We start from the raw sequence: 25000 nt of genomic DNA on the forward strand, positions 1-25000 counted from the left end.
GGTATAGTTTACGATTTAAGCGATAAATAGATCAAAGAGTAACATTTTTTTAATTACATTTTTATTTCGACTTATTTATATGACTGAGATCGATTTATGGACAATTAATTTTTGCCGTTTTACTTTATTATTCGACTTAAAATTAAATTTATTGTCAAATCTTATAATCCATTGTATTTCCTTTGAATTTTATTTTATCTCAATTCTTTTTTCTATTTTTTTTTTTTATTTTTTTTTTTTTTTTTATTTATTTATTTCTTTTGTGATGTCATTTTGAATTCGGCGGTATATTAGGAGAAAAAATGGCAGCGGTTTCTTTTTCTTTTCTTGTTTTCTTCGAAGTAGTAGAAAATTTCATTAAAAAAAAAAAAAAACGAAGGAGAAAACTTACGTGATTTTATAATAATGTTATCATTAATAAGTTCGTACGTGTGTAAAGTGTTTTATATCATACTGTGATGAAGCTTCATTCATTAAGATAAATCACGGAGAATTTTTGCTTATATAAAAATTGTCAAACATTTTGTTAAAACATTTTTTAAGAAGATCTATATGTTTTAATATGATTGCTTGGCTACTTAAAAAGATGGATTTAAAAAAGAAAAAAAATTGAAATTTTAAATTTATTACGAAAACTATTGTTTTTTCTAAGAAATATACAATATGAAATATTATCGTATGTCACGTATATTTTTCCTTCGTTCTTTTCATTTCGTTTAAATTCAACGTCGGAAAAGTAAAGGTTTACACGTTCCACGTCTAGCTTTTATTGGACAATTCGATGACAGTTAGAACGAGATTGCACAACGATCATAAATGCACGTCCGTGAACGTCGTTTACACACACACGCGCATACACGCATACGCGCTGACAACGCACTAGGAACAAATACGTGGATCGAAGACGATTAATTCGGTTGCGTTTGAATTGTTATTTTGTAGAGTGGCCACGGTCGGTGAGTTAGTCGAGAGAGTTACGTATGAGTGAGTTACATATATCTGTTCCGCCATTTTCAAGGCAGATGGCACTACGATCGTTCGAGTCCATACGACAATCATGATCGTTTTTAAATAAAACGTTTCTTTTTATTTTTAAAAGTTTTTAAAGACTTCAAGTTCATGAAAAAGATAATAAAAGTAATGAATCGAGGTTAACTAAAAGAAAATACGGCAGAACATCGTCGTTGTAAATTTCAAGCAAGAACTTGGCACTCGATTTTATTTTATTTAAACCCTCGGCCTGCTCTTTTGGCGACGTTTTTAAACATCGGTCAAGATGTCCTTTGTTTTCCGAGTTCTTTTGTATGTGTTGTCTGTATCTAAATATATATATATATATATAAATGAGGCGGTAGACATTCCACATAATTTATACAGATAGTTTTTTTATTTATATCTTGATGTGAATGGTCGTTAATCTGTTAACTGCCAAGAATGATTTTTTTACAATTTTCATCGTTGAATTTTCGTTCACCTCTCCTTGTCATTGTCGTCATAGACGATTCGTTGGCAGCGTCATAACATTGCGCCCGATTTATTTTTATGCCGACGAGAAGTGTCTTATTATTGGCGATCGCGAGCGCGATAGATCTTATGTCGTGAAAATGAACTGCGATGCAACTCGATGCTGTCGATCGCATTCTTTCATCTGTGGGTAGCCACGTAATGGCTCTGGTACAGTGGTTCAGATATATATATATATAGTCGCAAAAAGAAATAATATATCTTCTTTAAAAAGGACGAATAATTACAAATTATAATTGTTTAAAAAAGAAAAGAAAAGAAAAAAAAAACAAAAAGGAAAAGAAAAAAAATTTCATTAAAAATTGATTATTATAAGTCCACATTTCTTGATATATTATATTTCGTTAATGTCTATTATACGATCAATGCGATCCTATAACAATATGTTAAAACAATTAAATCATAATAACTTTTCAATGTTTTCATTTGAAAGAAGAAAATATTAGGTTTTATCTATAAACGTTCTTATAATTTTATCAGAGAGGAAGAAATTGTTAATATTAATGGAAATTAGATTGTGAATTAAATATTATTGTTTTTTTTTTTTTTTTTTTTATTTAATTCTTTGTTTTTTTCATATTTAAGAAATGATTAGAATTTTTTCGATAGAGATATAATGTATTTTGGAATATTTTAAAAAGGAGTGATTCGTAATGATTTTCGAATATCGACTATCTCTCGATCTCTCGATTTCTCTTTTCACGAGCATCGATCTTTATCGTCGTCGATAATGTGTACGTAAGAAACGGCAGTAATGGCTGTATAGCTTGGAGGGGAGAATAGAGGAGCCAAAACGAGGTTAGACGACACGAGACTGCTTCTTGAGGAAAGTCATCAGTAATAGTCGGGATGGCACTTGTTGTATGAACGATCGGTGTGCTTCTCGATCGATCGTCAGATCGATCATGATATTATTTATCGTCGAGTGATTTTCATTTTATTGGAAAAATAATATAAAGAGTTTTTACCCGACGCGCACGTGGAAGAAAAAAGTGTGTCGAGTAGAGGAATACGCATTTGTGTGACGTTTTCATTTATACCTATTTATAGTGCGTTATCTGATTTCGTTCTGTGTGTTTCTCTAGGTGAAACGAGTGAATTAATAAAATACGTGTACGTGCGTGTGTAAACATGAGCGTTTGGTTTCTTAAGTTTGTACGTGACTATATAATCTTTTTGTAGATTCATTATCGATTTCTCAATCATTTATTTTACTTTTAGTTTTGTTACGTCATCTTTCATTCATATTAAATCGAATTAAAAATTTTTATTTATATCATTAATAAGCGCGTTGAAACTTATTATCGTCGACATTTTTAAATGACATAAAAAAAAAATTCCCGCCTTAATATTTCATTCGCTTTACTCAAGTAAAACTGATGCTGTGATATCGATTTATTCGAATGTTTTTTCTTTTCTTTTTTTTTTTTTGTTTCTTCCCCCCCCCCTTTTTTTTTTTTTTTTTTTTTTTTTGCAATTCATTACTCATGAATTATGATAGGTCGTTTAATTGTAAAAAAGAAAAAAAAAATCGTGATTAAGTAAATCGATCGATTAGATATCGAACATTATATACGTATTTATATTACTTCATTTGATACTGATCTATAATTAATTTCTTTCGTTTTCTTCTTAACTTCCTCTTTTTTTTTTTTTTTTTTTTTTTTTTTTTTTTTTTTTTTTTCTTATGGTCTTGACGATATTATCGATAATGTACAAATTGCCGCTAATCGTTATTACCACCGTCGTCGTACGACATTTTAGAACTTATTTGTGTATAGTAATATATTCTTACGCGTTAGAATTTATTTATTTATTTATTTTTTTCTTTTTCTTTTTTCTTCGAAAGTAAATATATTTTAAATATATTTGATTCGTTTTTGTTGAATAGATTTAATTGTACGAAGTATCACTGTTTATATGTAAGAATTTAATCGAATTGGCTACGATATCAATGGGGTTTGTCGGTATATTAAACAAGATAATTAAATTTCGATTGTTTACATTGATTTTCATACTAGAGGCTGCAAATGAATTGTTGGTACAGCCTGTTATCTTTTCTAATAATCACCATTATTACTGCATCTGTTTAAGTTTACATTGTTAGTTCATTGAACTCGTCCAGAGAAACATAACATAGTACCTATAAAATATATATGATTTATATTTAGAAAAGATAAAGAAAAAAGTAAATGGTTTTAAAAAATGATCTTTTCGATTTTACACACACACACACACACACACACACACACACATATATATATATATATATATATATATATAATATCGTAGCAATCAATTACGAACCATTAATTACTATAAATTTGTTATATAATGGCATATTATATTTAATTAATAGAATACCAATTAATAATATAACAATTAATATATTTATATTAATTAATCGTTCAATTATTTCCCAAAGTAATCAATGAATTATCGTAAACAATTAGATGCACCTGAAATATTTTTAATGATTTATGTATGACATGCGCGATATGACAAAGTAATCCGTTCAATTTCTAATATCAAACGAAATCATACTTCGTCATTGTTCCATTTGCATTTGCGTTGCACGGATCGGCTTTTGCTATTCGCTTGGCTCAATAAACATCATAGAAAATAGATTTATGCGTAAGCGAGCGTCTATGACGTTTGATCGCAAATCAGAATGGAGGAGAGAAAGAGAAAAGGAGAAAAGAAAAGGTGGATTGACGGCCGACTGCAACGATAGCCCTGGACCGAAAGTCTATCTCAAATAGAAACGACGAGAAACGACGTATGTAACTTGCTTCCCCATCGCGCGTGGGTTCAGGGTTGAGGCCGACCGAAGATGACCTTGAACGATCGTCGATAGTACTTCGGCATACCAAGAGAGCCGACCGCTTGCCAAAAGCTCTCATCTTCTTTGACTCTTTTTTTCTCTCCCTCCCTCCCTCTCTCCTCTCTCTCTCTCCCTCAATCTTTCTCTCTCTCTCTCTCTCTCTCTCTCTCTCTCTCTCTCTCTCTCTCTCTCTCTTTCTCTCTCTCTCTCTCTCTCTTTCTCTCTCTCTCTCTCTCTCTCTCTCTCTCTTTCTCTCTCTCTCTCTCTCTCTCTCTTTCTCTTTCTCTCTGTCGTTCAATCACTAACTCATAGACTCACCTACATTTTCTTTTTTAAATTTTAGGATTAATTTATCTCTTTACAATTTTATTATAATATTTTTCTTTACTTATTAGTTCATTGATTTTGTACCTTATTAATAGTTCATACTTATTTTTAATTTTGATTTCGTTACAATCATTTGATTTCGTTACTATCATTTGTTTTATGCAATGACTTAATTTATTTTTATTAAATAGATTTTATATATATATATATATATATATACATATAATGCATATGTATAACATTTATTATATTTATATATAGTTGTTATAAATAGGATAAGTCGGAGAGTGATGGCCCAATTTTTCTTTTTTGTTTTTTTTTTTTTTTTTAAAGCTTTAATACATAGTAAATTAAAATCTATATCCAAAAATATATTTGTGAAAGTGGATAGACGAGAATAATTTTAATTTAAAAAAGAAAAGAAAAAAGAAAGAAAGAAATTATTTCCCATGCATAAGTCTATCTATCTCACTCGAACTGTCCGAGTGAGGTGACCCATGATTCAGTATGTCATGGCTCAGATGAAAAAAAAAAAAAAGAAGATTTTAAACATAATAGGAAGAAAAATTATTTATTTCGCTCGCATAAAAATTCTTTAAGGAAATTATGTAAATACAAAAATGTTGAACATTCTTCATGAAACCTTCTTATCACATCTCACAGATCGAATTCAGTCGTCTTGTTTCCATGTATGGCTCTCCGAATCCAACGCATTTAACAATTATTTTCTTCCCAAAAATTTTTTTCAGATTTAAGGATTACAAAATTCATAAAATTTTTATCCGAAGATAAATCTTCCGTAATATTTTTACGTTTGAGTTTACCTGAATTTTTAGCACGTTTTGTTAGTTTTGCCACTTGAAACCTCTCCTTACGGTTTCTAATTTATTGAACTACACCTGATGACGTAGTGGAGATTGGATTAATTTTATCTAGCATTATGTCTGGCACGTCTGTCACGGGAATCTTTTTATTAATTGTTTTCGAACAACCAGATGGGGCAGATATTCTCTATTTTCCTTTGTATTTTCTTCAGTTACATGAGACACATGTTGTTTTGGTTGTTGTTTCTCATTTTAAGAAAGCGCATAATAAATCTTCGCCATTAAATAAAATTAACAGAAAGAATAAAAATCTTTCTGTTAATCATTTTAAAAAGATTTTTCTGACAATTTAAAAAGTAATTTTTTTTTCTTTTTTTTTTCTTTTTTTTTTTTTAAATGATTATCAGTCTTATTACTAAAAATATTTGAAAATTGGATTATATTTATAAAATATAAAATCATACCATCTCACCCATAGGACCATCTCATACGGATATGTAAGAAATATAAAAAATGTTATATATGCATATAACAATTTAACATAATATTGTTTCATTTATAAAACAAAATATAATATTGTTTTATATATATATAAACAGTAATTTTTTTCAAATTCGATTATACTCATTGATCTTAAATTATACCATTTTGCACGGGTTTGTTAAATAGAAAGAATAGATTAGAAGTTTCGTATTAGTTGTTTGAGATTCACTACGCAATATTCGCTTGTCTTCGCTCGATAAGTCGGTTCTATGTATCCTTGTGATACAGATTAATAAATAACGTGAAATACAAAGTAATAATTATTAATTATCGCATTCTTGTTTTATATAATCGAACAGACTAAAAAAGATCAAACTTTTTCAACGTTGCTATTTTTCTATTATATCATCTATCGTGTAGTTCAACTCAACTTTTTTTGCACTTCGCTTCGATCATGATAACGATCGATAAGTTTGATAAAAGATATTCCAAAAGTTATCTAACAATATATACGCGTTAGTAAGCACGTAACAAAATCTGCTAGCTATTAACACTTTTCGAAACTTATCTATATAAAGCTTAGGCATTTAAAATGGTTCGTTTAAAAATGAAACAAAATGATTTCAAGAAAAATTGTTTGGTCTTAAAAAGATAAGAAAAAAACAAATAAACAAATAATCCATAAAAATGGATTCGAAAAGCATATTTTTTTTTTTTTTACATATTTTTTTATGAGATATCATTATCACTAAGTGTTCTTAGTTTTTGTTTACTTATATAGAAATTATTGGAACAGGATCAAGGCGAATTCTCTTCGTTTCTTATCTTCTCTTTTCACAAAAATATCCACAATTTTTTTTACAGAAAAAAAGTTCCTCGTAAGGCTTTAAAATGATCCTTTGTCCTTTAATAAATAAGATTATCCAAACGAATGATGAATTTATTTAGTGATTTCTGGTAAAAATAAAAACAAAAACAAATATTTCCATAGAAAACGATTAAAGTGTGTGCACGGTGATTGAAAATTTCGTGTATTCCTAAAGGAAGTAATTCATCTTGGAGGAGCGGAAATATGAGTGTCATGGCGGATAGTACGTGACCATTTCTTCTCGCAGAGCATGCAACGTTTCGATAACGAAGAGACACGATGATCATCCTCGTTCGATGATTTTTTACTACAGCAGCATCCTGGAATAAAGTCTATCTTTTCCTTAATCGTGTAAAATGCAAGCGTTTAGCAGACTCGCCTCTGGAAATGTGTTCAAGAAGAAGGCAGGTTTCGTATTGAGAATGTTTCTGTACGTACAAATCGGCGTTATCGGTTTAATATCTAGTTCTTTCGTACTTTTTTTTCGAGTGCTCTTTTTATTTTTATTTCTATTGTTATTTACTTCTTGATTTATTTATTTATTTTATTTTATTTTATTTTATTTTTTTTTTTTTTCGTCATTAATTCGTAACGTCATTTATTATTGATTTCGCTTATATCCTACATTGAGATGGTACGATTTTTAAATAATGGACTCTCTCTAGGATCATGTCAAAATAATCCGAAAAAAGCCATTTGGAATTTTATCTCGCGTGTGAGCACGCAACACCCCTTAACGAGCAGCACGACAGGCATGTCAGGCCGCAAACAATTCGCCCACGTGGCTTCTATTTTAAGCGTCATACTATATCCTATATTTATCTTCACTGCTGCAACCTCTTAAAACACCGGTAACGACCGTGGAAGAGTAATTAGAGACCGGACGAAAAAAATGAATAAGCGAGGATGTGCACAAAGCCTTTTTCCCTCTTTTCTCTCTCTCTTTCTCTCTCTCTCTCTCTCTCTCTCTCTCTCTCTCTCTTTTTCTCTTTCTTTGTCTCTGTCTCTTTCTCTATCTCCTATTTTCCTTTTCGCGATAAGACGAAAGAATTGTTTCGTATGTGTAGTTTCACATTGTAATTAGTGTTCGCATATATCTCTGTGGTGCCTGTTCGTGATTCATCGAGTCGAATAAATTATCAAGTAAAATTTTTATCGAGTCGTAGTGTAATAAATTGATAGCATTTTACAATATTCATTTCATTCATTTATTCATCTTCGTTGCTTAATAATTAAACGTTTATTATTTTGATTTGGGCCTCTCGCTAACTTTTCTCTTGGGAATCTTTTAATCAACATCTCTTAAAAACTGAACAATATTTCAAGCTTTAAGTAACATTGACAATAATTGTATTATTTCGTTAAGTTATTATTATTTGAAATTAATTCGTAATAAGGATCTTCATGTAATATTTCATTAAATAGAAACTTTGCGTAGATATTTTTACGTGAAGCTTCTGCAACGAGAGAAATGCGATATTCTTCTTCGTCTAGAAGATTGTATTTATCTGACAAGAGAAGGATGGTAAAGTTGGAGTTGCGGTTCCGCCAAATATCTTGGCTATTTGTGCGAATCAAAATCACACGTCTCTCGTTACAATGTTGTACGGTTTATATGCTTGTATTTCTCGTTCAAAAATATTTCCTTCGCCATTTTTCACTTACCTAACAATTTTTCAATACAATCTGTTTAACAAAATATTATTATCATTATGATTACACGATGATCTTATAATGATTTTCTTTCTTATCATCGACTACTTTTATTTCGCAGACGAACAAAGTGTCAGGAGGTCCTCCACATGGCAATGCCTCACCTCCACCGACACTCATCAACAAAGTCAAGTATCAACCTGGTGGGCCTGTAATCAAAAAGGATAAAAGACAAAGCAGCTCGAGATTCAACATATCAAAGAACCGAGAACTTCAAAAGCTACCGCTCTTGGCAGGTTTGTTTTATTTTCCATTTTGATTAGAATATCGATTATTATCTCCTATCGTACATCCTTTTTATATTCTTACGTCGCTTTTCTTTCACGTTTTATTTTAGTATTTCATACCTCTTGATAATTCTTGACGAATAAAAAAGTAAACCTCTTTCTTTCTTACAATTAGTTATGATCTATAATTAAAGTCTTTATTTAATCGACAGTGCATCGAACGATTATGCACTTTTTTAACGAGATATTATTAACAGCCCTAAGAAAAATGGAAAAAAAAAGTTATGGAATGAGAATAGCGACGTTATAAAAATGTCACATCTAGTTATAATAGAGTATATCGGACACTCACACCCACGCACACACATACACATACATAATATCGGATTCGATATTGGATTTTTTTATCCAACATGTAACAAGTATCTCATGTTGTTTTTCCTACGAGATCACCTGGCTTAACATACATCCTACTTTTATTCCATCATATTGGCAACCTACGAAAATTTCACGAGAGATTTGTTTATCATTAAGTGAAAAAGAAAACATGGCCTAAGTTAGATTCCATCTTTCAATTGTTATCCTCTTATCGTGTTAAGACTTTTCCACTTTTCTTATCCATATTTTGGATAAGAAAAGTCGTCTTGTTTTAACCATTTGCATTGTGTTAGAAGTAATCGTTAGAATGACCCTTATCGATCCTCCACGGTTGGAACGGATGGTACCTGACGTTCCACTTTTACGGATAGATAGACAATAAGCTTTCACGTTAATTAAAGTTACTTTGTCGGAAAGCTATGTCCTCGGTTAAACGATGAAAGAAGTGGTTCAAAGGGGAAGGCAGTATTTCCTTTTGTCATCTTTGAGTATCACCGACGCCGGTAGCGCGTTCAACAATTTCTCTTTTTCTTTCTATTTCCCAATTTATTATACATAAACTGCGTATTATTTCATTACAAATTCGATTATTTTTCATCATATTAGAAAAATTTTTAATCGCGTTTAAAGATATTAGACAATTAACAGATCGGCCATTATATGGAAATAAGTAATGCATTTTGATATATATCGGTTATATTTATAATTAAATAAAAATCTTTATCAAAAATATTAAAAAATTCAAGAAAATCGATAATATTCACAATTAAGCAAACGCTATTGAATATTAAACAATACTATAATAACGACTCTTATATAATTTTATATAATACTTAAATAATTACATAAGTTGTATATATATATATACAAACACGAAGAATACTCGTGATCGCATCAACAACGTATTAAGTTCAAAATCCATTAATAAATAATGTGTTAATTTAAAAATGAGAAAAAATTGAGTGCTTATTGAATCGAATGTTTATTAATCAATGGTAAGTGTTTTTCTAATGCAAATGGCGACTACTCAATTGGTAACTAGAGACAACACGATATCAAGCATCGGTGGTGTTGATTTCGAAAATGAGCCGGAACCTTATAAATCAGCCCGCACATGATGCAAACTGCACAAAACGTGTATCGCTTACATTACATATTATGGCTTTCTCTTTTTTAATATTTTATGTGAAGTATTATATATATAAAACACAAATAGAACATCTAATTCTAAAGTTTTATTTAGTAGTTGTATGAACATTGGTTCCATTAAAAGTATTATATAAAAAGTTGTATATGCGAGTATTGTTAGTATGTATATATATATATATATATATATATATATACATAATACTAATATATATATATATATATAATATATATATATATATATATATATATATATATAATACTAATAATGTATATAAATAAAAAAAATCATTAGTAGTGGGACATAGAAACTATGTCGGGCATTGTTACATTTATTCATTTTCAAGAAGACAAAAAAAAAAAATTCCCGCGCTCTGCGATTCTATACATTTGTCAATGTAATCGCCATGGCAATTATATATGTACTTACTACTATTAAACATTCATATTTAGTATTAGCGTAAAAGGATATTATAAGAAAAGAACAATACGCGAATAAAAAAAAAAAAAAGAAAAAAAAAAAGAAAAAAGAAAGAAAAAGATTAATACGTATGGTTTCATAAATTTTATGATGATCGCTATTTAACCTCCAAAAATGACCTGATCTCTTATCTATAAAAAAAAAAAGAAAAAAAGAAAAGTATGAAAGTCCGTAGAGATTTAATGATAAAAAAAAAAAAAAAAGAAAAAAAAAGGAAAGTTACGAGACAAGACGACGAGAGGACACGATAGGGAAACGACATGACACGCGCGTAACGCCATTAAGTATCGTAAAACATTGTGCGTTACTTTCTCGTGAAAGGAACGAGGATAAAAAAAAAAATCAGCGTTCCCGCCCTTTCTCAATACAATAATATACATACACACAATGCGTATATACATGCGTATTTAAACGTACGTACATAAGTGCGCGTAGGTAGGTAGGGGACGCGCAATGCATATGCGCCCGCGCGTGCATTGCATGTGTATATATGTATATATTTATATATGTATATACATGTTGCGTTGCTAGTGTTTCGTGCGCCGGTCAATCGGGGTTGCTTGGCTCGCTCGCGACGAGTAGCAGCAGCGCTCTTCCTACGTCACAGTCTATCGATTCTATTTTATACATACATAGGTGCTCTCTCTTTCTCCCTCTCTTATTCGCCGGGCCGTCGCGCAAGCGCTTCTCACTTCGATTCACACACCGTTTCTCGTTTCTCCTAACGTAAACACACACGGTCCGTCCTCTCTCTATCCTATTTCTCACCTTACCTCAACGTTTTTCCACTCTCTTGATCATTTCTCGGTCATCATCATAGACTTCATACATATATACATACATATACATATATACATATATTTTACTTTCCCCCTCCTCGTCATTTTTCATTTTGCTCTACAATATTTATACACCTTTTTTTCTTCCTCTCCTCTTTTCTCCTCTCCTTTCCTCGTCTCTCGTCTCACTTTACTTTTTACCTCAGGTTTGGTACAAGAGAGCCTAGACCATCGACCCTTACTTCATGTTGAGAGATACAATCACCTTTGACCCGGCTACCGAGATCGAAAAGTACCCGCGAAATACGATTTTACGTATCGGTCAATCGTCGAAAAATTTATATAGTGTGACAGTTTGGAAACAGTGCTAAATAGGATTTGACGGCTCGATCGATTCTTTAACTTCTCTTCTTCTCGTAGGAAGCAACAGATTGTTGCGTATGCTTGCGAAACGCGAGAGTTGAACGATACGAGATATATGATGTTTGTGTTTCTTTAGATCTATCGAGAAACGTGTTAATTAGAATGAGAGTGTGGAGCTAGGTAGTAAGTAAGAAAAGGTGCTATAGGATACACCAAGAGTACTTAAAAAGTAATAAAGTATTATACGTACATAATTACGATGGTTCATGTCGGAGGTATTGGTCCTGCTGTTGGAGTCATAGGTTTACCAAAGAGTCCTAGTTTTCATCAAGGTTTAGCTTTCGCCACTGTATTACCTCAGGAGCCGCACAAGTTTTATCCAACCTCATTTGCCTTGCATTATCAACCTTTGCAGCCTTTAGTAATCGGTAAAAATGTCAAAGAGTAAATTGTATTTGTCATGTATTAAATAAATTTTTATTTCTTCGTTTCAGAGACTCAACAAGGCAATGAAAGAGAAGAACTTTTCATACAAAAGTTACGTCAATGCTGCGTACTCTTTGATTTTGAGTCTGATCCATTATCGGACTTAAAATGGAAGGAGGTAAAGCGTACGGCTCTTCATGAAATGGTCGAATATGTAACCAAAAATAAAAATGTTATTACCGAAGCAATCTATCCGGAAGCAGTGAATATGGTACGTTAGATATATAATGATATGAAATTGTTGTAAAGAATTTTTTATATCAATTATTCCATTTATAAATACATATATCTATTGGATTTTTGTAGATAAATATTATTTTAATCCATATATATTTCTTTACAGTTTGCTGTGAATTTGTTTCGAACACTTCCACCATCTTCTAATCCAAATGGTGCTGAATTTGATCCGGAAGAAGATGAACCTACTCTGGAAGCGGCATGGCCTCATTTGCAATTAGTGTATGAATTCTTTCTAAGATTGTTGGAATCTCAAGATTTCCAACCATCTATTGCAAGACGTTATATAGATCAAAAGTTTGTCTTACAATTATTAGAGTTATTTGATTCTGAAGATCCTCGGGAAAGAGATTTCCTTAAAACAACTCTTCATAGAATCTATGGAAAGTTTCTCGGTTTAAGAGCATATATCAGGAAGCAAATAAATAATGTTTTTTATCGATTTATATATGAAACTGAACACCATAATGGTATCGCCGAACTTCTTGAAATTTTAGGAAGGTAATATCACACAAATTCTTTAATCTTTTGAATTTAAGCTGAATGAGATCTATCTGATGAACTAAATATGTGACATACATATGTAATAATGTGACATACATTTATTGATTTTACTTATTCCAGCATTATAAACGGTTTTGCTTTACCATTGAAAGAGGAACATAAAGTTTTTCTTTTAAAAGTGCTGTTACCTTTGCACAAAGCTAAATCGTTGTCAGTTTATCATCCACAATTAGCATATTGCGTCGTTCAATTTTTGGAGAAGGATCCATCTTTGACAGAACCCGTTATTAGAAATTTATTGAAATTTTGGCCAAAAACACACTCTCCCAAGGAAGTCATGTTTCTTAATGAATTGGAAGAAATTTTAGATGTAATAGAACCAGCTGAATTTCGAAAAGTACTGGATCCGTTGTTTAGACAATTAGCAAAATGCGTTTCGTCTCCACATTTTCAAGTACGTACTTTATTCTACAGTTTAGCATCAAATACATTTGATCGAAACTTTACATGTACCATTTTATTTTAGGTTGCTGAGAGAGCCCTTTATTATTGGAACAATGAATACATAATGTCATTAATATCAGAAAATTATTCTGTAATTTTACCGATTATGTATCCAGCTTTTTATAGAAATTCACGAAATCATTGGAATAAAACGATTCATGGTTTAATTTATAATGCATTGAAACTATTCATGGAGATGAATCAAAAAGTATTTGATCAGTGTACTAATCAGTATCATCAGGTATATTAATAGTAAAAAATAAATATAAGACATTTATATTGATCACGCGTATTCATATGTAATTGGTCTATTTAACTTATATAGGATCGTCAAAGAGAACGTAAGCTTATGAAAGATAGAGATGAAGCGTGGATGCGCGTAGAAGCATTGGCAATGAGACATCCACATTATAATATGGCAATTACTAAAAGTACACCGAACATTCCATACAGCTTGACGCAACATTTAGATAGTCCTCCACCCGATGAGGATGGTGACACGGATCAAACTCCGCTTACTTTAGAAAAGATTGAAGCTAAAGCAAATGAGGTGTGATATTATTTAAAATTGATAATAGATATGAAATAATAAAATAATGAGAATCTAATGAATGTTTTATATTACGCAGGCGAAAAAAATAACAAATGTGAATACAATGAAACCACTTCTACGAAGGAAGAGCGATATACCACAAGACTCTTACACAATACGGGCATTGTCCGATCACAAGCGAGCTGACGAATACCTTGTAACACCGCCCGATCCGAATAATTGCTAGTCCTTACCCTATTCTCTTCCGATGTATCCCCTATTTTGTTGTAGTAAAATCACAAGTTAGCTCTTTTTCGGGAGATGGAAAAAACGGCGATAACATAACCTTGGCAGTTAACTCTGCCTTAGAGAGCCTTATTGTGCGGAATCAATAACATTTAATGTATATTAGAATTTTGTTTGCTCGTGTTAGAGAAAGTATCTTCCTCTTGTTACACCTTTAGATTATGAGAACATGGAGAATCGCATGAGAGTAATAATGTCCATATGATGCATGTAAATCACTTATTTCCTTTCTCAATTACAGACCATGCTAATTTAAGAAGTTGTTGAAAAGAACAAAAGAAAAAAAAAAAGAAAAGAAATATTAAAAATGTGTATTGTTCGAGGTAAAAATACGGTAAACAAAGGGCTCTAAATTCATTAGTTATGAAATATTTAGCACAAAGGCATTTCAAATGCTAGTTATGCTCTATATATATATATATATATAGTTGCTATATATATATATATATAAAATATACATACACATACACACATACACATAAAAGATATATATATATAGTATCATTGGTATAAATGACATTATTAATGCTGTGGTTTTCATGAACTTGGTATATTCTAGGAAAGATTTTATACAAACGAGGATACGGAAGACGGAAGGAGCAGTATCATCGATAACGTTTTACTCTGTGTTATCATTAAATTATACTAAGCGAAGCGAGCTTGTTGTGTTAATAACTATGATAAATGAAGTTTTACGTTTACGTGTACATGGTGTAAAATAATTTATATTCTCGCTTTAACACTTCCGGCTCATATTAGAGCAGAAAAAAACGCCAGACATTATTACCTTAGGGTGTATACGACAGTGCTATTTTAGGATATCGAACACTATAAAATCCGAATAACTTCTACGTGTAATACTACCACTACTACTACTATTACTACTACTACTACTATTAATACTATAACTACTATTCTATTACCGCTACTATTACTATCATTACTACTACTATTACTATTACGATTACGACTACTTTTGTATCTGTTGTGCCTAGATGCCTGTGGAATAAATTCACAGAAAAGCGCCTCTGCTAAGAATGATTGTTGTAAGAAACATTATAAGAGCCATGCGGCGAGTTACATTTGCTTTGTGCTAATATCATTAATCGATAACCACAGAATTTTTGGATATAGCTTCTGTAATAACGCGTTTGTAAACTCGTCGCACTTATGATTGTTAGATGAGAAAAAAAAAAAAGAAAAAAAAAAAGAAAATAGGAAGAAAAAAAATGCAGAGGTTTATTACGGCTACAAAAAATAATGAAATCTACCGAGAGAGAAATAGAAAGAGCAGGAATGAAAAAGGGAATGAAAAAGAGAGAAAGAAAATTATAAAATAAGATACATTTAGAACTTCGCGCTGCTGGCAGGCTGTTACGTTTAATATTATCGATAAATACGTTGTTGAACATATATAAGCGCTCGCGCTAAAATATTAGGAAGTTGATGCTAAAAAAAAAAAAAAAGAAACAAAAAACAAAAAATGCTTTAAGTCCATTGTTTCACTATTACTTTTTTTTTTTTTTTTTTTTTTTTTTTTTTGGAGGAATGGCCACTTTGTCTAATGTTTATCGATGATACGATAATTATTACTATTAATATTATTATTATTAATATTACTATTATTATTATTATTTTTATTATTATTATTATTATTACTATTATTATTATTATTATTATTATTATTATTATTATTAATATTATTATTATTATTATTATTATTATTATTATTATTATTATTATTATTATTATTATCATCATCATCATTATTAAAGCTTATTGTTATATTATTTTTAGTATAAACGATAAGACGTAGCATGGTGTTAGTGCCCATATTGACGCCACCCGGCATGCCTAAAGAATTTATTTGTCTTTTTAATAATTACGTGGTTTCAGTGTGGATATATATACATATATGTATATATATATATATACATATGTATATACATACATATATGTATATATGTATATATATAATTAAAAAGAAACTGTTGAAAGTATTTCATCTATATGTTGTGTGTCAAATTGACACATTCAATATCTCATTATACCGAAGAAAACATCGAAGAATATCATTATACGATAGCGAATACGAATGTATACGTTATCTAAAAACTGATATCATTTACGTAGATAATTAGAAAATTTTATGAAAATACACACACATGAGCGCTGCCGGACGTTTCTCATCTAAATAGCATATATCAATGTGTTGCACCATATCGCGGGATTTTTTTTTTTTTTTTTTTTTTCATACGTATCGACTAATAATTATTACTAAAAGAGATTTGTTCGCCTCGACGAATAATTCTTTTCTTTGTAAATTATTTCGAGACATTTCAAGTTCTCAATATGCCTTATATGTATTATATTTGTGTAAGAACAGAGTTAATTAAAGTCTGTAGTTCATACGTTTGTAAATATCATGTAAATAATATAATTATGTTGGAATGCAGTCTACTGAGTTCCAAAGATAATAACGTAAAGTTTTTAGTTTAAATTTCGAATGCAATATAATTTTATTTTTTCTTTATACAGTGGTCATATTCTCAAGGAGAAGAATTATCTAATGGAAATATGGAAACAGTTACGCGCTGTAATATTATACTTTCTATAATGATTTAAAAGTAATTATATATTCATGATTCGTTTAATTTATTTTGCAAGATTACAAAGCAAACGAAGATGACGTGAACATAATAATATTATGTTTATGATATATGTTTAAGAGCTTAAAAAGAAAAAAAAAAGTATACGTGTGCAGCAAATGCTCTTGCGATGCATTACATGAGATGCATGTAGTATTTATGATCTGCCATTAATTTCATAATTAAAATATGGATACAATATTACGTGCTATTTGTCCCGCAATGTGGAGAAGTATAAAGCAACTATGACACCAAGTAATTTTATTAAGGATGTTTCGATTTAAACAAAAATTGCCCGTGAAATAACTTTGTTACGTTACTAATATCAGATCATTACTAATTATAAAACTTCATTAAACCGCAAGCGCTTAAAAAAAAAAAAAATAAAAGGAAAAAAAAAATAAAAAGAAATAAAAACAAATGCGGTTCCTTAACTGAATATTCTACAAATAGCTCTCTGATTATGATCAGTATTCCGTTATCGAGTTCTTGTTAAATATGATTTAATCATTTGATTTTATTTCCCACGTATCTTCCCACAATTTGTTGAAAACATAATTTTATAGTAAATAAAGAAATAAAAAATATAGAAAATAATATATTGTGATAAACGATCCTCCATTTACACGAAATGTGTAAATTTAAATATATGTTTCTTAATCTTATAATCTTAATTTTTTAAATTTGTTTATTTCCAAGTTTTATATCTTGGGATCATTTTTAAATTGTTAAAGTCAATTCGAAATTTCGAGTATTCGAAATTAAGAATGTCATCAGTCTTTGCACGAATCATTTGTGACTTCAGCGACAGCTATGAACAAAATACGAACTACAAGCGCAAGCGGGGAACTGCGTCTGTCATATCGGTGTATAAACTTGGTAGATTATATCCCACGTGAACAATTGAGTTCATTAGGTTAGAATAAGTAGTATTAGTAGATTGTGAATTTTTTAATTTTTTATATTTATATTTTTTTTATTTTTTTTTATTTTTTTATTTTTTTTTTAATGATGGCGTGCATCTTGCAGTGATCCATGCTAGATACGTCGTCGATACGCATTTGTTTCGCGAAAAATGTACAGGGAATAATAAATATAACTGATACATATATAATAATTAGTATATAAATTTGCGATAGAAAATAAGATTTTATCGAATGTTTTGTTAATAATAATTAGTGATATACTTATATATTATATTATTTTAATATAAATTAAAATATTAGATGTATCTGTCGATGTATGATTATCAAGAACTTGTTGATTGTTCGCGCGATAAATCATTACGTAGTAAGATAATACAATTTTTTCTTCTTTTGTTATTATACATTAACATTATTATATGTATATCTATTGTATATAATATAAGTATATTCTTTTACTTCTTCTTATCATTGTTATTATTATATTATATATTATTATAGTAATAATGGTAGTAATGGTAATATAAAGTGGGCTACTTCTATAGAGGAAAGTATAAAAACAAAATAGTATACAATTTTTAATTTGAAATTTAACAATATCGTAAAAAAATGAAATATGGTATGTGGAATATGGTAAGAAAAAAAAAACTTTGATTACATACTCAGAGAACTAACCTATATAAATTCGTAAGTATTCATTTTTTATTCTTTTTTTAAAAAATAATAAAAGTATTATCCAAAAGTTATACGATAATTTTTCTATCAACTCGTTATATCAATTATTATTAACGATTGTAATATAACAATATTACTCAATATTACTAATAGTATACGCGAATACATGATAAAATGTATGACTAAAATTATTTTATATTCTAATTAATTTTAAATTATTAACTAATTTTAATTATTAATTAATACTTTATCAAGCTAAATAGTAGTATATTCGATTATCTTGCTGTCAATAAGTAGACCAGTGTTGTTACCAACAATGAAAATCAAATTAAATGTTGGTATTACTGTTTTAGTAGATTTTTCTCTGCACTAAACATTTACTACACTTTTGATGACAGATCAACGTTATAACAACAATTGTAATTGAGGAAAGAAATATAATATAATTTTACAAAAATGAATTTGGAATTATTAGGTAAGATTATTCAATAATATATATGTTTAAGTAAAACATTTACTTTAATATATCTTGTATTTAATTTATTGTTTCAGAATCATTCGGTCAGAATTATCCAGAGGTGAGATATTTAATTCCAATCAAGTTATTTCAATTTTATATATGAAAAATAAAATAAAATCAAATCATACCTTAGAGCAGAATTATAATCATTTTGTTAGGAATTTGATGGTACATTGGATTGTATATCGCTTGCTGTGACATGTACATTTAACAAACGAGGAACCTTACTTGCTGTTGGTTGTAATGATGGTAGGATAGTTATATGGGATTTTCTGACACGTGGGATAGCAAAGATCATCAGTGCACATGTACATCCAGTTTGTTCATTGAGGTAGGATAGTTCATTTTATTCTAAATAAGTTAAGTCTGATATAATCACAAATATTATGTAGAATTTTTAACAGTGTTTATATATCTATATAGTTGGTCTAGAAATGGGCATAAGTTGCTGAGTGCTTCCACAGATAATAATGTTTGCATATGGGATGTTTTGTCTGGGGAATGCGATCAGAAATATAGGTTTCCTTCTCCAATTTTAAAAGTTCAATTTCATCCAAGGAATTTAAATAAATTTTTAGTATGCCCAATGAGACATGCTGCTGTAATGGTTGACGTCGAAGGCACACACAGGGTCATACCTCTTGATGAGGACGTATGTAATATTTATAAGAATTATATTTTATTATATTTATATTTATATAAATATTAAATATATATATTATTTAAAACTATTGTCTTACTTTTAGAGTGATTTAAATATAGTAGCATCATTTGATAGAAGAGGTGATTATGTATATACTGGAAATGCTAGAGGTAGAATTTTGGTCTTAGATGCAGAATATTTAACTGTTAAGGCATCTTACAAAATTTCACAAGGTACTGCCAGTAATACGGCAGTAAAGAGCATTGAATTTGCAAGACGTGGTTCATGTTTTCTTGTTAACACTTCCGATAGAGTAATTCGCGTATATGATAGTACAGAGATATTGGCATGCGGGAAAGATGGTGAACCAGAGCCAATCCAAAAATTACAAGATCTTGTAAATAAAACAATGTGGAAAAAGTGCTGTTTTTCTGGAGATGGAGAATACGTATGTGCTGGGTCTGCCAGACAACATGCATTATATGTTTGGGAAAAAAGTATTGGAAACTTAGTTAAAATTTTGCATGGAACTAAAGGAGAACTATTATTAGATGTTGTGGTATGTATAAGAAATTAAATAAAAGATTTTAATGAATAAATAAAAGATTTTATATGAATATAATTATAAAATTAAAATTTCTATCTATTGTGTATAGTGGCATCCAGTAAGACCTATCATAGCTTCCATTTCATCAGGTGTAGTTTCTATTTGGGCACAAAATCAAGTAGAAAATTGGTCCGCTTTTGCGCCAGATTTTAAAGAATTAGATGAAAATGTAGAATACGAAGAAAGAGAAAGTGAATTTGATTTAAGCGACGAGGATAAATCTGTAGTACAGGGTGAAGAAGCTCAAGATGAAGAAATTGAGGTAGATGTAGCATCAATCGACAGAGTTGCTGCATTTTGTAGTTCAGACGAAGAGACGGAAGATATAGGTTCTCTTCAATTTTTACCGATATCTCCAGATGTAGAGGATTCAGAAGATAACCAAACTTCTCCTCATGAACCACCAGTAAAGAAACATCGTTCACATAATATCGATTTACAAGGTGCACCAACTGGAGGTAGAACTTATACATTTAATAGATCTTATTCTTAAATTATCATTTAAAATAGCATTGATCAAATTGGTCTGCTTACAGAAACACATCCCTTATTGAATAAAGGAAAGGATAAACCTACTACAAAGAAAGGCAGACCTAGATTAGAGCATAGAAAAGGAAAATAATTTTTTTTAATTATTCATCGTACTCACAAAAATTAATAAAACGTGTCTTATCATATGTATATATACATCTAAGTCATTTTGTATTGAAAAGTGCAAATATTATCTTATTAAGAGGCAAAGAATATTTGCAATAACTTTTCCATAAACATTTCTTACAAACAAAAGTTGTTAATATTCTCAATGTACTGTATAAAAAAAATATTTAAAGATTTTTAAGTTTAATCAAAATCTACGAATATTTCATATATTATATTGATTATATTTTCATATATTGAACGGTTTATTGCTTACAAAAGAAATATAATTTAATTTTTTAACAGATTACAAATATTTATTGATGGAAGAAGAAAGAAAAGAAAAAAGAAGATTTTCTGTTTAATTTCAAATGTATTATGCTAATAATGTAATAAAATTGTACAGAATATGTCCTTCCTATTTACATGTTGATTTTTATTACATATATGTTGTATCTTATTATCGTTCTACGGTCGAGCCATCTGCCCGATTATCTACTAAATTGTTTGCAAAAAGTGAAAATGTACGTATACATAACCTATTCTTTTATACCATAATCACATGTTAATGAATGATAAATTTTATCTTATCTTTTTTACCGATTTGTATCATTGAAATTAATTTTATTATATTTATTTAATACTGATTACTTTTAACAAATAGCATCATACTTGTTCAAAATGTTGATCACGAGATCATTCCGACAAATAATGAAAAAATGGTTCAATATGCAAAAGAAAACAACACAGGGAGTACAATCAGCTAAGGAAGCAGTGTTTCGCGGAGGTGTTATTATTATCAGTGGTATTCTCATTATTTGGTTATCTGTATTTCTCTATACGGCGTTTTACTATGCTTACATGCCTAGTATGTCATATGTACGGCCTGTGCATTTGCAATTCAAGTGAGCTTCAATTCAAAACTTGTACGTTATATTAGAATATATAGATTACTTTTAAGAAAATTAATATTTGTATTTAATTATTTCATGTGTAAATAAATTTTGTATTAATTACTTCATACATATATGTAAATTAAAATATTATTTTTAACAATAGGTCATGCGATGAGGACAAAGGAATTTGCAGTTTTCCATCGGCTCATATACAATTGACGAAAAAACAAAATCTACTGATGGTTGGCCAGCCTTATAAGATTAATTTACATTTAGAAATGCCAGAGTCTCCAGCAAATAAAGAACTTGGTATGGCTATTATGTTAATCAAGTAAACAAACTATTTTCTCTTTCTCTGTCTCTATCTTTGTAAACATTAATTTACATACAGGAATGTTTATGGTATGTGCACAATTACGTAGTAGAGATGGATTCTTAGTGGAACATGCCTGCAGATCAGCAATGTTGCATTACCGTAGTACATTATTACATATGCTTAGTACTCTTACATTTTCACCTATGATGATCTTTGGTACTACAGAAGAAAAACAAAATGTTGTCCTTGAATTATTTGGAAATTTTGAAGAAGATCAAGTATATATAAGATATATATTAATGAAAAATAATTATAAAAATTGATCAAAACGAATATTAACTTATCTGTATTTTAATTTCAGAGTCATCCGGTTACAATAATTTATATTGAAATTCAATCAAGATATATAGAATTTTATTCTGCGTCGATAATCATCAATGCAAATTTATCAGGCTTACGCTATTTGATGTTTCATTGGCCTATTTTATCAACCATTATTGGTATCGGAACAAACTTGTTTTTCTTAGTGCTTATATCTATTTTATCGTATTTACATTTTGCCATGGATGAAGAAGATAAAGAGGAGAATTTTGTTTATGAAAAAGGCGAATCAGAAGAAGAGAAAGATATCAAGACGCTTAGCGATTGTAATATTATGAATAGCTTTGTTTTTCTTATTATTTGCACTTTTGTTTATTTAATGTCAAACTCTTATATTTTTATTAATTTCTCTCACAGTATCATCAGATTCTTCATCGCAGGAAGATGTTCCTGCATTAGAAGATGTTCCAAAATCTTGGTATGAAGCTTATTCGAGTCAATCATCTGATCCGATATTAGGCGAGCCTAGTTATATTCAAGAAATTTCAACTCTTATAGCAGAATCATCTGACGTCGAACTTATGAATTAGTTTGATTTATTTGTACAAATGCATTATTTGTTAAAAACAAACAACGAAACGTACTCTATTATGTACAAACAAAACAACAAAGTGAATATTACTATATTTAGATATATTTCTAAGGGGGATAATTTAGTCGATAATTTATATTTATAACAATAAAATTCGAGTCAGTGTCCTGTTCTAATAATAATTAATTTATATAACAAATATATTATGACTCTCTGTACATTAATTTAAAAAGCAAACGATATTGTGATGTGAAGATCAATCTATGTATTTTTATATGTTAGAAGCTATTTAATTATTTACTGTCACTGTTAATATTTTTTTTCGGATTTTAATGAAAAACAATACAAACTGTAAATGCATTGTCATGAAATCAAAAAGGTATAATGTTTAAGATATTGTATATATTTACACAGAGATATATATACAGGTTGCGTTTTATATTAGATAAGTCTGCATTTATACGCATTTGTGTATATCTTTATAGATGGCGGAATACTCGGGATAAATTGATCGTCGACTTATTTACTACGAGTATAATAATTAATAGACATGATGTAACAAATTATGTGAAGTATTTTCTTTATGTAGATTTTTTGATAATATTATGTGATATTTTATTTCCTGGCATTATAGGTACGAGTATATATGTCACTATGGCGAAAAAAAATCGACTGATCGATGAGATAAAGTAACAATGAAATTATTATCAAAAATCTTGAATTGATACTGATACTTATCTAATATAACAGTGATAATAAATTTTTGCACTCGTCAATGTTTTCATCTACATTATTATACAATTTTCGAGTATTTATTTATTTACAATTTCCAAGTAAAATATTCTTCTTCCTTCTTCCTCGAGGAGTTAATAGTCGCTATTTAATCTGCTCCTGTCTTAATTAACTCTCATGTAGGTAAGAGTCACCAGTTGCTAGACTTCATAACTTGCATCTGTTGCCAGTTGCTTTTTTACCCTTGTAGGTATGTACATATATATGTATGTATGTATGTATATACGTTACTTGACAATTATAAAAGAAAAATGAGAGAGAAATGTGTGTCTGAAATATAAATGTGTATTCTCGTACTATGAATTGTTCCAACTTACAATTTTGTGTAATTAGAGTTAGAAAATCTCACATCGAATAATATAAATTTTGTTATCGAAAAAAGGAAGAAAGGGAGAGAGAGAAAGAGAAAGAGAAAGAGAGAGAGAGAGAGAGAGAGAGAGAGAAAAGATAGATAATGAAAGTATTGAGAAATGATCTTAATTCGATGATCGTGCCAGGTGGCCTCAAGGCTACGAAGCCATGCATCATCCCTTACACTCTACTTATATATTTTTATAATACCATCAGAATATAAAGTTAATTCGTTCTCGATCTAATAACTTGAGTTTATAAATACTGCGAGTACTTTCGAAAAAGATTAAAGTAATAAAGTACTATAGTATTAAAGTATTAAAGAAAGGAAACTCGATGTAATCGTAAGAAATGTTCTTCCCGATTAATTATCTTCAATCAAAAATATAAAATAAATCGGAAACTCGATTCACGAATAGATAATTCTGAATGACCTCGTGATTTGATTATTCGAAGAAGAAAAATATTTAAAAAGAATCTCTAGAAGTTTATAAGACTCTCAAAGGAACTACGTATATATAACTATACCGTTAGAACATTTAAATGGAATTAGATAATAACTCTCTAGATTAAA

At 29.5% G+C, this 25000-nt stretch overlaps 3 protein-coding genes across 12 annotated transcripts in view; all 3 read left to right on the forward strand.

Moving 5' to 3' along the window:
- LOC118440241 (serine/threonine-protein phosphatase 2A 56 kDa regulatory subunit gamma isoform) overlaps nucleotides 1-14805 on the forward strand; it is an 18614-nt gene extending 3809 nt beyond the window's left edge. For 3 of the 7 annotated variants that reach the window (XM_085659192.1, XM_085659193.1, XM_085659194.1), the window contains 7 exons: nucleotides 8625-8799; nucleotides 12432-12634; nucleotides 12767-13161; nucleotides 13285-13618; nucleotides 13691-13909; nucleotides 13994-14218; nucleotides 14298-14805. In XM_085659192.1, coding sequence (XP_085515318.1) covers nucleotides 8625-8799; nucleotides 12432-12634; nucleotides 12767-13161; nucleotides 13285-13618; nucleotides 13691-13909; nucleotides 13994-14218; nucleotides 14298-14447 — 1701 coding nt within the window. In that variant the 3' untranslated portion in view covers nucleotides 14448-14805. Of the gene's footprint in view, nucleotides 1-2537; nucleotides 2680-7025; nucleotides 7255-8624; nucleotides 8800-11535; nucleotides 12366-12431; nucleotides 12635-12766; nucleotides 13162-13284; nucleotides 13619-13690; nucleotides 13910-13993; nucleotides 14219-14297 lie in introns of those variants that run through there. The other 4 variants (XM_035862984.2, XM_085659195.1, XM_035862985.2 and 1 more) reach the window with 4 other exon arrangements.
- A 3551-nt stretch (nucleotides 14806-18356) lies between these two features.
- Rbbp5 (retinoblastoma binding protein 5) lies at nucleotides 18357-21354 on the forward strand. 3 transcript variants are annotated; one of them, XM_085659197.1, is made up of 9 exons: nucleotides 18357-18444; nucleotides 18579-18764; nucleotides 19106-19227; nucleotides 19305-19330; nucleotides 19431-19603; nucleotides 19696-19924; nucleotides 20019-20474; nucleotides 20572-20980; nucleotides 21059-21354. In XM_085659197.1, exons 3-9 carry the CDS (start codon nucleotides 19209-19211, stop codon nucleotides 21142-21144), a joined length of 1398 nt encoding a protein of 465 aa, XP_085515323.1. In that variant the 5' UTR covers nucleotides 18357-18444; nucleotides 18579-18764; nucleotides 19106-19208; the 3' UTR covers nucleotides 21145-21354. The 3 variants fall into 3 exon arrangements, with proteins under 3 accessions (XP_085515323.1, XP_035718883.1, XP_035718882.1); XM_035862990.2 differs by lacking the exon at nucleotides 18357-18444 and having other exon boundaries at nucleotides 18565-18764; XM_035862989.2 differs by lacking the exons at nucleotides 18357-18444; nucleotides 18579-18764 and having other exon boundaries at nucleotides 19008-19227.
- Nucleotides 21355-21530: 176 nt separating this feature from the next.
- On the forward strand, nucleotides 21531-24058 carry Seipin (lipid droplet biogenesis associated protein seipin). 2 transcript variants are annotated; one of them, XM_035862450.2, is made up of 6 exons: nucleotides 21531-21682; nucleotides 21823-22063; nucleotides 22218-22363; nucleotides 22446-22648; nucleotides 22732-23017; nucleotides 23109-24058. In XM_035862450.2, the coding sequence occupies exons 2-6, from the start codon at nucleotides 21840-21842 to the stop codon at nucleotides 23279-23281; spliced, it is 1032 nt and encodes a 343-aa protein (XP_035718343.1). In that variant the 5' UTR covers nucleotides 21531-21682; nucleotides 21823-21839; the 3' UTR covers nucleotides 23282-24058. The 2 variants fall into 2 exon arrangements, with proteins under 2 accessions (XP_035718343.1, XP_035718344.1); XM_035862451.2 differs by lacking the exon at nucleotides 21531-21682 and having other exon boundaries at nucleotides 21692-22063.
- The last annotated feature ends 942 nt before the right edge of the window (nucleotides 24059-25000 follow it).

Source organism: Vespa mandarinia, chromosome 9 (genome assembly GCF_050613455.1).
Source record: "Vespa mandarinia isolate Hongniang chromosome 9, ASM5061345v1, whole genome shotgun sequence".
NCBI classification, from domain to species: domain Eukaryota; kingdom Metazoa; phylum Arthropoda; class Insecta; order Hymenoptera; family Vespidae; genus Vespa; species Vespa mandarinia.

What these genes read in the sequence shown, in the direction of transcription:
- Rbbp5 (XM_085659197.1), top strand. An exon ending in CATCCAGTTTGTTCATTGAG is followed by an intron (nt 19,604 to 19,695) that starts GTAGGATAGTTC and finishes ATATCTATATAG; the next exon opens with TTGGTCTAGAAATGGGCATA. An exon ending in AACTATTATTAGATGTTGTG is followed by an intron (nt 20,475 to 20,571) that starts GTATGTATAAGA and finishes TATTGTGTATAG; the next exon opens with TGGCATCCAGTAAGACCTAT.
- Seipin (XM_035862450.2), top strand. Translation starts at nt 21,840, where the DNA reads ATGTTGATCACGAGATCATTCCGACAAATAATGAAAAAATGGTTCAAT. An exon ending in TCCAGCAAATAAAGAACTTG is followed by an intron (nt 22,364 to 22,445) that starts GTATGGCTATTA and finishes ATTTACATACAG; the next exon opens with GAATGTTTATGGTATGTGCA. An exon ending in TATCAAGACGCTTAGCGATT is followed by an intron (nt 23,018 to 23,108) that starts GTAATATTATGA and finishes TTTCTCTCACAG; the next exon opens with TATCATCAGATTCTTCATCG.